Genomic DNA, 13,697 nt, shown 5'->3' on the forward strand with positions numbered 1-13,697 from the left:
ATGTTAAATTCTAGACATTCGGGAATTCGGGCTGTGACCGACGTTTCGGCTTCTTTATTGTCCGGTCAACCGTCAATCGACTGTTAGGGCAGATACTTCTTTTTTCGAAAGTATTTTGACCCATCGAGGTTTAATTTAGAGACGACCGGAGCACGTCTTTCAGAATTATTTATGGCGATCTAGAAATCTTCAATTTTCAAAATGGCTTATTTAATGTAATTTTTCTGAATTTGACAAATGTGTGGTGGCCGAAGTTCGCGGTGTAAGTGAACGACTAACCGTGGCCCATTTAGCATAAAGTGACGAAATGAACGTAGATACAGCACAAACTCGCCAATCCGGATCAATTGAAATAAGCGACATCCGGAGTATCGAGGATCCGGATTAACGCGATCTATTTTTTTGTCAAAAAAACGCGAAAATTGCATTTACAAACATGCATATACCGAATGTACATTAAAGGCGGCAAAATTAATTAGATTTAAAAAAATCTAAAATTTGTTGTTTGCTTAATACATTTTTGTTTTAATTTTCTTATCACTGTCAGCAACTCACGTACGGAGACATTATTTTCTTCGGGCCAATTTATAGATATTTGAAAATATTTAACTGCTTCGCTATATTTAATAGATAAAAAAGCTATATCTTCCATCTCTTCTTCCTCATCATTTCACCTACTTCCAAAGTTTAAATACTATTTTCCATTGGAGGATCTCTGCTGAGGCACAAATCTACCTCGTCCGCAGTAGCACGTGAATCCGGGACAATTTTTCGTGCCACGTTGAAAATATCTTGTTTCCTGTTTTTTCCGTTAAAATACTTTCCCTTATCGCAGATAGAGGCAAAGGGCCATCAAGATCCCAGTTCAGTTTGTTTGGGAGTTTATGTCAGCACTAGTCCAGGACATTTTTGAGCGCTTTTTCCCAAGCCCGAGGTAAAATTCAAACATAATTTTTGAGGTTTTTGAGATATTGAACAATGTCTTCATGATCCATGCGTAAAATGCATGAAAGCAAACGTTTGCGATAGAACAATTTTGTTGATGTTACAGCATTCTGATACGTAGTCGATGTCAGTGTCGTGCAGTTAAGTGGAAGGAACATGGTTCTTGTTTTCGCATCATTACTTAGCGAATTTTCCTCTCTATCATGACTGGAGGCGTTGTCTATTAAGAGGAAAGTCTTCTCGGACAAATTGTTCTCTTTTCAAAATGTTCACGCCTGTTTTACAAATGAATTACCGAACCGGACTCTGAAGACAGTCGATGTCATCCAAACATTCTTCATCGCTACATGTTCAACCGGTACGAGGGTAGTCCCAGAAGTACCCGACATGACATATAGGTGGCGATTTTTTCTCGAAAATTTGTGTATATTACAAAGACCCAAACTCAAAAAACTACACTGATTTTTGTTGGTTTATAAAAGCCATTTTTAATCAACGCTTTCAGAAATTTTGCGATCATGGGAAAAATTGGTCGTTAATACGTGATTTAATAATTTGATTTCAATCAATAGTCTTAGTCTATCCAACATCAAAACGGAGTTAGATTCTATTGTGGGGAAGTATGGTCCTTCTTTAACAACTACAGTGAATTTGTTGACAGAGTTTAAATGTGGTCGTACAAGCTGCCAGAAAGGAAGTATGCACTGGTCGACACTCCAGATCTGACCACTCCAGATATTGTGGTGTGATAAAGCCGAATTTTTGCGTCGAATCATCACCGTGGATGAGGCGTGAGTCCATCGTTTCACTTATGAGACGAAAGAGCAGTCAAGGCGATAGACTCAAAGGGAAGATTCGGCGCCAAAAAGATGAAAATCATTCCATCTGCAAGAAAGGTGGTGACGTCAGTTTTTTGGAATGCACGTGATACAGTTTTCATTGACCATCTTCCTAGAAGAAAAATAATGAACTGAGAATATTATAGAGATTTATTGCAGTGTTTGAACGAAGAAATTAGGTAAAAGCGATCGTTTTTGGTAAAAAAGGAAAGTCTCGTTTTATCAAGACAACGCACCGGTCCACACTTCCATCATCGCAATTGCCCACATTAATCAACTTGGCTTTGAACTTACGTTCAGCCACCCTACTCGCCGGATTTGGCCCCATCGGAATTATTTCTTACTGCCAAATTGAAAAAATTGGCTCCGCGGAAAGTGATTTGCTAACAATGGAGACGTGGAGTCTGGAGCTCATGCCTGTTTTGAAACATTCGTAGCTTCCTACTACAAACGGGGTATAGAAATCATGGAGCGTCGCTGGGACGAGGCCGCCAATTTCAAAGGAGATTATGTTCGGAAACAATGCAATATTGTCTAATTTTTTTTTCTTAAACGTCAGGGCTGGTGCTCGTGGGCCTACCTTCGCGACGCCCTCTTCAATCAGCCTCGTTTTGAATTAGGTGGGTAAGGATCATAGTGAAACGTGACTGAATAAGGCAAAAGCGACCAAAACACAAGTCATTTCATAAACACCTATACCGTTTCCCCTAAGAGATATGTTCTTGGAGGGTAATAATTTTTTATGGGCAACATTAAACCGTCGGCACGCAGCCGAAGACAATGGAACATTTGGTAGTTCGCCTTAAAATTTCACTAGCATGGCGCCGGCTACTTTAAAGTAAATAAATTAAAACGAGATTTCATTTCGTTTGCAGCTTTAAGAAGCTGCATTAAAAGGCGGTTAAGCCTTGTGAATGTCAAACAAATCATCTTGAAAACTTCCGAGTCGATGCATGTGTGAACCCTTTTGTCTTACCACGATTTGTTTGAAGACCATTACTAATGACCATAAGCCATTAAGCGGCAAGTGCACTAGATAAGTTTTCTAAGGGGATCGTAAGAGTAATCGAATGCCATCGACTCTGATTTAATGTGGGCATTAACTTTTCAGCTTTCTCCTCGTTGATATTTCTGAAAAATTCCGTCCCAGGACATAATCAAGTAGCAGACATCATCGAAAATTAATGTCGAATATTTAAAGTCGATCGGGTAAGTAATAACCGTTACCGGCTTTACGACCAACCACCGATATCCAATAACTCAATCGAAACAATTTCAATACATCTGCGGGTATCTACGTGAGCGAGATTTATAAGGTGGTGTATAATTGGCGCCTGCTCGTTTGCATGGGCCTTAATGGGGCAGCGACTGTGGTGCTAACATGACCGTGAATCAGACTAACTATGCTTCTTTTATCTGGGAATGGTCATTGTATGGTTAACTCACTTGACACACAAACTACTAAATAACTTTGGGCTCTCACTCTTACGGTCGGATTTCGGGTTTACAAGAGGAACCAGCGAAACCAACCATTCACTATGTGGATCTCGTCGCTATGGAAAATTAGGAATTTCCGTGCGGTTTAGTAAATACGTCATCGCTCTAATGTTTTACCTAGAGTGTCCCTTCCGGAGTACAAAGAAATACTCCTTTTTGCTTGCTTTCCACCCTCACCCTCAATTACTGTTCGTGTTAACATTATTCGTTTTACGGGGGCACTCGTACGTCGGTTTCACCTTTCGTGGGTACCTCTCGATGCTTGTTTCATTCGATGGTGCGCACGCAGGACCGAGAGTCCCGCCCAAAATCGGCAAAGATTAAAAGAAAAATTTTTCAGTTAAAATGCTTGAACGCGTCAAATATTACTTTTTGCTGTGCGTTTTCTGACGTAACGGACTTCTATACAGGGTTCCAGGTGTAGTAGATGAATGCACCTTTTGATTTCTTCCTTATGGAACCCCATGTATATTACGACGTTTTTGATATACATAACAAATCTTTATTTCCAGTGGAAAGGGGCCACCGACCCATACGGTCTTTCAGCCCATGGGTACAGTTTTGTTTTGTAATAATATTATGCTATTACCTAGCTACCTCTTTAACTTTTGAATACAATCGAAAAAAAAAGAATTAATTTAAAAAAAAAGACGTTTTTGAGTTCTTTCAGACATTCTGAACGTACTTCGTGTGACAGTTTTAGAACTATTTGCACGGCATGACAATTAGGGTGGCTTGCTAAATTGCCTGGCTTCGCCCCTATGGATTTCTGTCTACAGGGTTATCTGAGATATAGAGTGTATCTGAATGGGCCCGTCAATATAGAAGAGTTAAAAATTAAAATTACTCAGCAAATATCTCCTCAAATGAAAAAGAAAAGTCTTGAGGAATTTGAACTGAGGCTTGCCTGCTGGCAGAAAGCCAGGAGGGCACAGTTCAAACATTGACTACGTTAGATTACAGTAGGTTCCTATTGTTATTACTTAAGTATTAATAGTTCTCTCGTTATTTTTATATTTTATAATTTTTTTTCGAAAACTGTTGACTTTAATCATGGATATATTTCGTGACGTACATTCGAAATTTGTCAAACAGTTCAAAAACGTATCAATATACGTGGGGTGGCACAAATTAGAAATAAAAAACTACATTGCCTACCACATATCTGTTACCTCAAAATATGTACAACAAAAATGCGATTTTTGACGTGTTACGGCATTTCCAAGAAAAATATCTCTTTCAATTTTTAAGGAATTTGTACGGGAATTTTGGTCCTCTGCGTATACAATGTTGCTCATAAAGTGCGCATCTCATGAGAATCTTTTTTATTTATGAGTGTGGGTAAATTTTGACTTTGCCTTCAGGTTTTGTCGCACAAATGACGAAAAATTACGTACAAATCCAAAAGCAAATTACTATATATGACCTCTAAATTGCAATTAAAAAAAAAAAAAAATATATATATATATATATATATATATATGCAGAATTTACTATTATTTGTCAAAATATGACTAATTTCTCAGATTCGTATTTTTTTCCCATATGACAATTTTCAACTTGCAGGGATGACTTTCGTTTTTAAATTTTTGCTTGATTTCCATTTGTTGGATAGTTGCATTTCCGAGATATTCATATCGGTCAACGACCTTGTAAGAATAATCACAATGCGTTAACGTAACTGTCTGAATGAGTATTTTTTAGTTAAAGTTGTAGTAAATATATATTTGATTATTTCACATGCTTGTAAGAGGGCCATGAGGATATTTGAACGAAAGTTGCCGGGAAAACCACTTTTCCATGTCAATAAATTATCAAGTTTTTCCGAAAAAAAACCTTTAACGCTAGCAATTTTGATTTTTTTTTTTTTTTACTTTTTTTTTACTAGTGAATACTCATTCCAACAATTACTTTGATATTCTAAAATTAACCTTGCAAGGGTTTTGATCGTTTTGAATACCTTGTAAATGTCGAAATGCAAACAAATCGTCGTCTCATAAAGTTAAAAATTGACACGTGGATGGAAAATAAAAAACTAAGGAAGTTTTTCCTTTGTGATTTTTCAACATTTTTAGAAACAATTGGAGATTTTTCATGTTTTTACAAAAAAATCCAATCTGCCGGTTATAGGGCATCGTTCGTTGCCATGACTAGCTTTAACACAAAAATCATAATTTGTGTCCACTCTGTACTAATAAAGACGTCAAAATATATTTTTTTAGATAAGTCCTATCTTAGACTAAAGAAATGGTATTTTTGCCCGTCATAGCCGAAGTGAACCGTTTTCAACAAAAAACAATTCTTACTGAACATGGTTTGGGTGTTTAGAGTCAGGGACGCACGCGATGAGGAGCCCATATTGAGCCAAAATGCCATATTCTTTAATGAAAACCATATCCAGTAAAAATGGTTTTTTCTCGAAAACGGTTTATTTTTGTAATTGTAGGACAATGGGTACCATTCTCATATTATCTCGCGTCGCTCAGTGATGAATATGTGTATGGACCATGTCACATGGAGTGAAGTAAAAATCCCTTGTCGGTGACGGTTTCTATTTATTTACGTTAACAACTATGACAAGGAGATAACAAGTTGCGACAATAATTGTTTCCGAAGGGTCTTTTAGCGCAACCTTCCTGGCTCTTATGTCAGAGTGTTCTGCCCTTTTTTATATCACCATTGTCTACCTCCCTGGCGCTTGGTCAGCTGCATAAAGTGTGCCACACACACGTTGTTTTTGGACAAAGGGTATTCTTTTCCCTTTGCGGGAGGTGGACAATGATCGACTACATCCCGAGAAATCACAACAGCGATAACGAACAAGAATATTTTCGGGAGCTTGTGGCTCCGTAGGAAGGGTTTCTAGAAAAAAAATTAAGGAAATTGGTCATAGTTGATGATCTGAGACATTGCCCGCATATTCTGAGACGCCCCGTATATGTTAATTTCCACGTTGCTCGCTCGATCTCCAGTCCTGCAGTTTCTTTGACGCATCTCTCCTCCCTGTCGCACCATCATAAAATAGAAACGTTTTTTGGTTCCTCCTCCATGTGCAGCTTCTTCGAAGGAGAAATTTCGTTATTATTTGTTTATCACCAGCACTCGTCGAGGAAAAATAATGGCGCTGCTGAAGTGGTACATTATTATTTATAGAAAATTTATTGGTATGCATATCGAGCTCCTTTCCGTGATATATCAGAGCAATTTTAACACCTTACGCCAACAAGGCTTTTGTTTCCAAGTCGAAATTTATCTGCCGGACGCGCCTTAACATATGGAATAAGAAGCCGGTACCTTCGATATGCGGCGGTACTGCCGCGTGTACAGTGAGCTGGTATTTATTAGTTGATAACCGTTTGGAGATATGGGTTCTATTTATTCGCTAGATGGGCGGAGAAAAAATTCTACCGCAGTTGAGGCAAATCATATTTTACGCTACCTACAGAGCGGAAGAAAAAACATCAATGTTATACAATTAGGCCGCTTTCACAGAAAAAGGAATATCTTGAGATGCGAACAAATGATATTTTTAGTCGTTTTGGTCATCTGAAAGTAACATTTTGCCCGATAAAGGGAGAAAAAGAGCGCAAATTTCTTGTTCGGTGTCCGTTCGTGAATAAAATGCTCATTGAATTCAAATATAATGGTGTTGTTGAGGTGCCTCCTATAGCACCCCGGCGGCGAAAATCAAACGGCAGCTCTCGCTTTACTCGCATTAGTATACAGGGCCCTGTCCGTTGGTGTAATTTTATTATTGCTGTTAGCGACACGTTAATAAAACTGCGGTTCATACCAATTAAAACGCGAATGTCGTTGTGGTTCACATCCTCATGTCATGTAAGTGTAATTTGATGATAGCTTACGGGGATAGTCCCAGAAGTGCCCGACCTAGCACTTGAAGGAAAAAATTGGAAAATTTTACGTCATTTCCCAACACAGGCCCCTTTGAGATTGGCAGCCTTGTTTCGGCAACGTTCTATGGCTTCTACATCCTGTTTATAGTAGGAAGCTTTAAACGCTTCGAAATAGGCATCAACTTCGGACTACACCTCTTCATTGTTGGAAAATCTCTTTGCATCGAGCCATTTCTTTCAAGTTTGGAAATTAGAATTAATCCGAGGGGGCTAAATCTGGCGCATAGGGCGGCTGAGGGAAAAATCGAAGCCGAGCTGATCGATTTTGGTAATCGCCATGACGGAAGTGGGGACTTGGGCGTTTTCTCGACGAAAGAAGACTTTCTTTTTTACCAAACGTGCACGCTTTTGCCTCATTTTTTCGCTCCACTGTTGTTGTAATCAATTTTTATAACGTCCTCCGTTTGTGGGTTTTGCTTTAGAGATATCGCCAATGAAAACGATCCCACGTGTGCACCTGCAAGAACTAACGCTATCGCCTTTCCTGCAGATCCAACACGGTTTTTGCCTTCTTTGGAGCCAATTTTAATTTTTTTTTCGTCTAATGGAGGTTCCAAACCAAAATTCAATGAGGGATGAAAAAGTTGCGTAACCGACCGGGAATTTCATTAAAAAAATTTTTAAAAATGAACTTTTTTTGAAGAGTTACTGCTCGGTCCAACATGCAGTTGTTAGGGCTCGCACGGTCGCCAACGAAGGAGCAGATTCCTCCAGTATAGAATCTAACCCCGCTTTGACGTTGGATGGACTGCGACCTCTCAAATGAAAGCATCGAATCACGTATCGACGTTACGTTACAAACGTTAACCTTAAGCTTGCTTTTTTTTCTTTTTTTTTTCATTTTTTTCTTTTTATTTTCCTTTTTTTTTTCTTTTTTTTTTCTTTGTTTTTTTTTGTTTTTTTTTATAGAAGGGAAAAACCTTCTAAAGGTACCCGGTCTGATGGACTGGCTACCGGGTTATGTGGGATTCACCCCCTGAAGGCGGGCGCCTACCCACTAAAAACCCACCTCTCTTCACCGTTGTTCCCTCCCCCCGAAACCGCCGATAGGCATTGCTTCAGGGAAGCCTTAAGCTTTCTAAGGTTAGGTCTTTGTGATATACGCGAGTTTTCAATCAAAAATCGCCATCTATGGGCCAGATCGAGTACTTGCGGGACTATCCTGGTATTCCGAGCTCCAAGTGACGGAATTCACGTTCCGTTGGTAGTTGCCGTCAAAAGCGTTGGACGTGCACAATAGTGCTAATTCTGCGGATGCTTTTGCTACTTCGTGGTCGTACAAATCCTTGGAAGAAAGGGTCCCAATCGTTGCAATTAAATGACACCGTTCAGTGAGGCAAAATGAAAAACTCTGATGATATCACACCCATCTGAAAAATGGCGCATTCAACCAGATGCCATACGTCCTTTGCGAGCATTTACACACCATTCGCATATAAGTTCTTCGCGTGCTATTTTATACATTTCAAGTAAATTTATTGGCCGAAATGGTACAAAAGTCACGCATACTTAGCACGATAAAATTCTGTACGAGCCAACAAATCGCGAGGGTAAATTACCAGTATGATAGCCGACCTTTTGTATATGAGTTAGATTCCAGTATTAAATTGCAAAGTGTCATTTGTTATGTTCGTATTATATGCTTCGTGGAATTTTTCAAATGCCTCTGAGTCAAGTTATAGCTGGGTGCGGGCTAGAATCAATATACCGGGTGAAGTAGTTTCCACGCAAATATTTGTATTTGTCGTCTGAGGTTCAAGAGCGGAATCCATCACTTCGTCGCTGGATCTCATATCCCAATTAGCACTTGTACCAAATTTACACCCAACAGGTGGGCGGGGTGGTATTTAAGTACGCGACCGAACTTCGGGGGGTGATTCTTTGTATGATCCTAAGGCGAAAAGTTTGTACAGGATGTTTCATATGAAGCGACACAAATGATTGTCTCCGAAACCAAATTTAAAGTCAAAAAAAGCTTCTTACAAGCACTTATGAGAGGGGTTTATTACGGGAGGGGACATGCAATGTACATGAACAAATTTGTATTCATGTTCATTTAAAGGACATTTCAACGCCAACATTGTTTTGTTTTCATAAAACATCAACTTTTGTGCAAATTTGCAAATAGTTTAAAAAATTAAGTATTTTTTGCCGGAAAAATTTTCCTAAACTAACATAACATATGGCTCAAACTACGAAAAAAACTCACTCAAAACGAAAATTCGCAGCTTTTAGGAATCAACTCAAAATCATAGTAAAAATTATTTTTAAACATTTATCAGTCGATCAAATGTTCAAAATGTTGACATTCCGCATAGAGATACTTCCCAACCCTCACGATAAATGATCTCGAAACATCTCCAAGCGTTTCTTCCGTGGTTGCTTCACAAGCTGCTCTGATGCGGATTTCCATATCATCTGGAGTTGTTGAAACTTGAACGTATACTTTTTCTTTAAGATAATTCCAAATTGATAAGTCTGATGGGGTCATATCGGGTACTCTGGATGGCCAATTCACTGTACCATTACCTCCGATACATTTTTCAGGAAACTCCTATGGTTCGCGAAAGTGGATTTGTCGAAAATAAGTACATTGAAGAAAAAGTTTTAATTCAAATCTGATTTCTTTTTAAGTATAAAATTCCACTCGATTTGCGATATCGTCGCCATGTAATTTTCATGTAAGGAAAATATGATACGGATGTTACTTATTCAATTTCTAAATTTAATGCACGTTGACCCGCGAAACGCTCCCAATCTCTAGACAACTGAAGATAACTTAAATAGGGATCACCAGCTACAACTAGCGCTGAGAAGCTATTTGGTTGCTACCACTGATGACAGTTCTTGCGTTTTTTTATTTGTCTCCAGGTTGGCATTTTCAAGAAATTTCTGGATCAGTCATTAAAAAGTTAGATGACTCGATGCTCTTCCTTCATGTAATCTTTGCACGTAAATCCGATAAGTTTCTACGCCGTGTCTGCCACTTTTTCCATAAGCTAACATCATTTAAAGTTTGTTTTCCTACGAAACTTCTCCATCTTTTTCACTTTTAAATTTACAATTTGAGCTCAAAAACAAATGATTCATTTTGTCTTAAGGTTCCTTTGAAATTTATAAATTAATTCGATATGGAAAAAAATAATTTCGGGTCCTCTTTAATGAAAACATGTTTTTTTGTTCGTTCGATAAATGTTAAAAAGCAGTTTTTACAATGATTTTAGGTTAATTTTTCGAATTTGCGTATTTTTATTTTCCCTTAAAAATTTTTTTTCGTAATTTAGGTTATGCGTTATAGTAAGTGTGCCACTTCAAATTTTGTCGATATCTGGAAAACGAGAAGTATAGAAAAAAACTTTTCCAGCGACAAATACTTAATTTTTTACGCTCTTTGAGTGTTCCATTAAAAAAAATAAAATTGGCCTTAAAATTTCCTTGAAATGGCCTTAAGAAAAAAATTGCTTACGTCTTTTGGACGTCTCCTTTCATAACAAACACCACATATTTGTTGGACTTTTTTTTTCATTTTAAATTTGGTTTCGAAGATCATCACTTGTGTCACTTCAAATGCAACACCTTGTATAAGCCTGGTATTTCGTTTTCAAAATACAGTGTGTCAAATCCTTTTTTTTTATCCTTACATATTTAAAAAAATTCTAAACAAGAAAAAAACGTAAATTAATGTGACGTTGAAACTTGGTAACAGTTTTCAATGTAGTATTAACGAATCTCTTAAGGTAGAAATTGCTTGTCTCCTTTTGCTAGCGGCATGGACAGGGGTAACGCCGGAAATTTGAAAAAAATCAAACGAAAAAAACGCTGAGTTAAAATTAAACTTAAGCAAAAGGTACACATTTTTTTTTTTAATAAAAATATATTTAACAGTCAGTAACACAAAACTTACAATTGTTACTGAAAATGTTTATTAAGATTTTCACGAACGAAAAATTTAAAAAAATTTGACACCCTGTATTTTGAACACAAAGCATTAGCGGAGCCATGTTCGTATAAACTTGTCATCTTCAAATAACTAAAAGAGTAACTTTTTAAAATTTGGCTGTGTCCTTAAATGACGCCCAGTATTATTGTCAATTCATACTATGGTTACTAAAGGTGGGCGGGGTTGAATTATCTATGTTAGAAAAAATTTTCTATCGCACAATTAAAAAGGCACTTTTACAGCACTGCTATGATGTCAAAACAGTATCGAAATGAATAGTAAAAGTGTGTGCCTGCAATTTAGCAAACGACTGGTAGCATTAAATTCTGTAATGTTCGATTTGCTGGTCGTGAATTGGTACGGTGCAACACATTGTATAATATAAATACATACAATTAATGTATTAATTTTCTTTATATAATTAAAATTTATAAACAAAAATACCGATTTCTTTAAAATTCAGAGTAAATATACTACAAAACACGAAAATCACATACCCGCTGTAGATTCATGATGACTAACCGAATACTGACTATAGGGTATAGATATCTTAACAACGTCACTAATGATACACCAGGAGTCTATAAGTGTGTATCGGTTGTTTTCGGCTCTACTTCTTCTTTCTCCTCGTTCCTTACAATCTTATCCCTTCCGAGCACCCCAAACTCATAAGAATGGATCAACAAATCTGTCGCTCTATCTTTGAAAGATTGAGATCGCGTCGTGGTGCAAAACTTGTCCAATAGGTTCATCATTTCATCTATAGAGTTATTCTTATTCGTAGCCTCTTTCAGATCGTCCACGTAATTCTCACGTGGTAGTAGTTTGATTTGCCACAAATAGAGCCCCAGGAAAACACCCAACAACGCATTTTCTTTCCATTCCGACAGAAGAGTGGAGTACGACATGATCTCGTCCACCTTTTCGCCATAGTGTTCAATAACTTTTGAAAAAGTCTTGTGGTAGATTTTCAGATAATCCTCTAAAATATCCATGTCTTCTTTGGAGGCTCCCGAATAGAAGAAGTACGACAGGTCATGAATGGGGCTGCTTACTTGGGACAGTTGAAAGTCAATCAGTTTCATGTCAATTAGCTTACCGGATTCCTAAAAGCAGGGCATAATGATATTCAAGAGATAAACATGTTTGAAGAAAACCTTACCGAATATTTGAACATCATGTTATTAGACCAGCAATCGCCATGCGTACTGCAAGTGTACTGACCGGTATAGTGGAGAGCTTTCTTAAGAGTTGTCATCGAGTATTTCGGTAGATCTTTAAGGTCCTCGTAGATAACAGATTGGTGATCTAAAGCATCTACTGCAGAAAAAACGCATTTTTCAAAAATCTTTGTTGAACAGTCAAGAAATATGTCAAATATATTCGTAAGGCCTTCGTGGCATTTTTTAAAGGATGTATAATCCCTTTTCTTAACCAGAAACGATAAGGCGTGAAACTTGGCGTAGACTTCAAATATAAACTTTAAGTGTTCACGATCCAGGCATTTTTGTTTGTCATACAAAACGAAGCCCTGCTTCTTCAGGTTCTCCATTGCCAGATATTCTTTCCTGGGCTCGAGGCTGCTTGACAGGAGAACAGGAACGTTGTTGAATGGTATGGGCAATGGAGCAGTTTTTTGAATAGTGTCTAGTATCGGATAGATTTCCGTGTAAAAAATGACCTCGTTTTTAAATGTAGTATTGAAGTCAAAGTCTATTCCTGATGATTTTTTTATAGCAATTTGAAGAACCTGATTTGAATCTTTGTCCACAATATCTGCCATGTAGAAATGTCCCACGAATCCGTCCCCAATTTGCATATTAAAATCTATGTCCATTGCATAATTTACAAAGTTATTTAGTTTTGCCACTCCCGCCACTATACCGTTTAACTGGGATTTTAACGCATCGGTTTGCTCCATTTTCACGTACTACTTCCAACACGGTGCGACTTCGATTCACTACTCGTCGTTACTGAAATTTGAAAAAACACGTACGAAAATATCTGATTTATCACTTTATATGCGATTTATCGCACTCTACAAATGGCTGGTTAATTCAATAATAGTACTGTATGCTCTCAAGTTCGTCAAGGCCAAACCACTTAGCCAAACAACTTCCCATTATAACATCAACGAGTTAATAATGATGATCAAAGTTCACAGTCGCTAAGAATTAAATCATAAATATTGCGCAACTTTTGTTCGTATGTTTTGCTTGCAATAAACGTACTTTTTCCGAACGTTTGCTATTATAGTCCGCTCTCGCGTTCATAAAACGGTCTTTATGATTCATGGATAATTATTGGGGAGCAATAATATAAATTCGTATTCTTGCGTGTCTGACGATTTCAAAACATTCGGAACACTTCTTGAGGCCTGAGGGCTCAGTTGTTCCTGCATAGGAAAGAGTCTTCGAAGTGTTATACATTGTGTCATTTGCACAGAGTGGTCGAACTTCGTGGTGCACCATTGGAATCTCAGAAACTGTAAGAGATCCGAGGCCGGTTAAGTTGGGGCAAAGTTGTACAATTTAGTGCGCAAGAAAATACCACTTTCAATCG

General features: G+C 37.7%; 1 protein-coding gene across 1 annotated transcript; it reads right to left on the minus strand.

Moving 5' to 3' along the window:
- Nucleotides 1–11,530: 11,530 nt before the first annotated feature.
- LOC136342783 (uncharacterized) lies at nucleotides 11,531–13,202 on the minus strand. The gene is made up of 2 exons (XM_066288927.1): nucleotides 12,298–13,202; nucleotides 11,531–12,241 (listed from the first exon to the last, which is right to left on the minus strand). The coding sequence occupies exons 1-2, from the start codon at nucleotides 13,054–13,056 to the stop codon at nucleotides 11,717–11,719; spliced, it is 1,284 nt and encodes a 427-aa protein (XP_066145024.1). The 5' UTR covers nucleotides 13,057–13,202; the 3' UTR covers nucleotides 11,531–11,716.
- Between the last annotated feature and the right edge of the window lie 495 nt (nucleotides 13,203–13,697).

Source organism: Euwallacea fornicatus, chromosome 13 (genome assembly GCF_040115645.1).
Source record: "Euwallacea fornicatus isolate EFF26 chromosome 13, ASM4011564v1, whole genome shotgun sequence".
In the NCBI taxonomy this organism is placed as follows: Eukaryota; Metazoa; Arthropoda; class Insecta; order Coleoptera; family Curculionidae; genus Euwallacea; species Euwallacea fornicatus.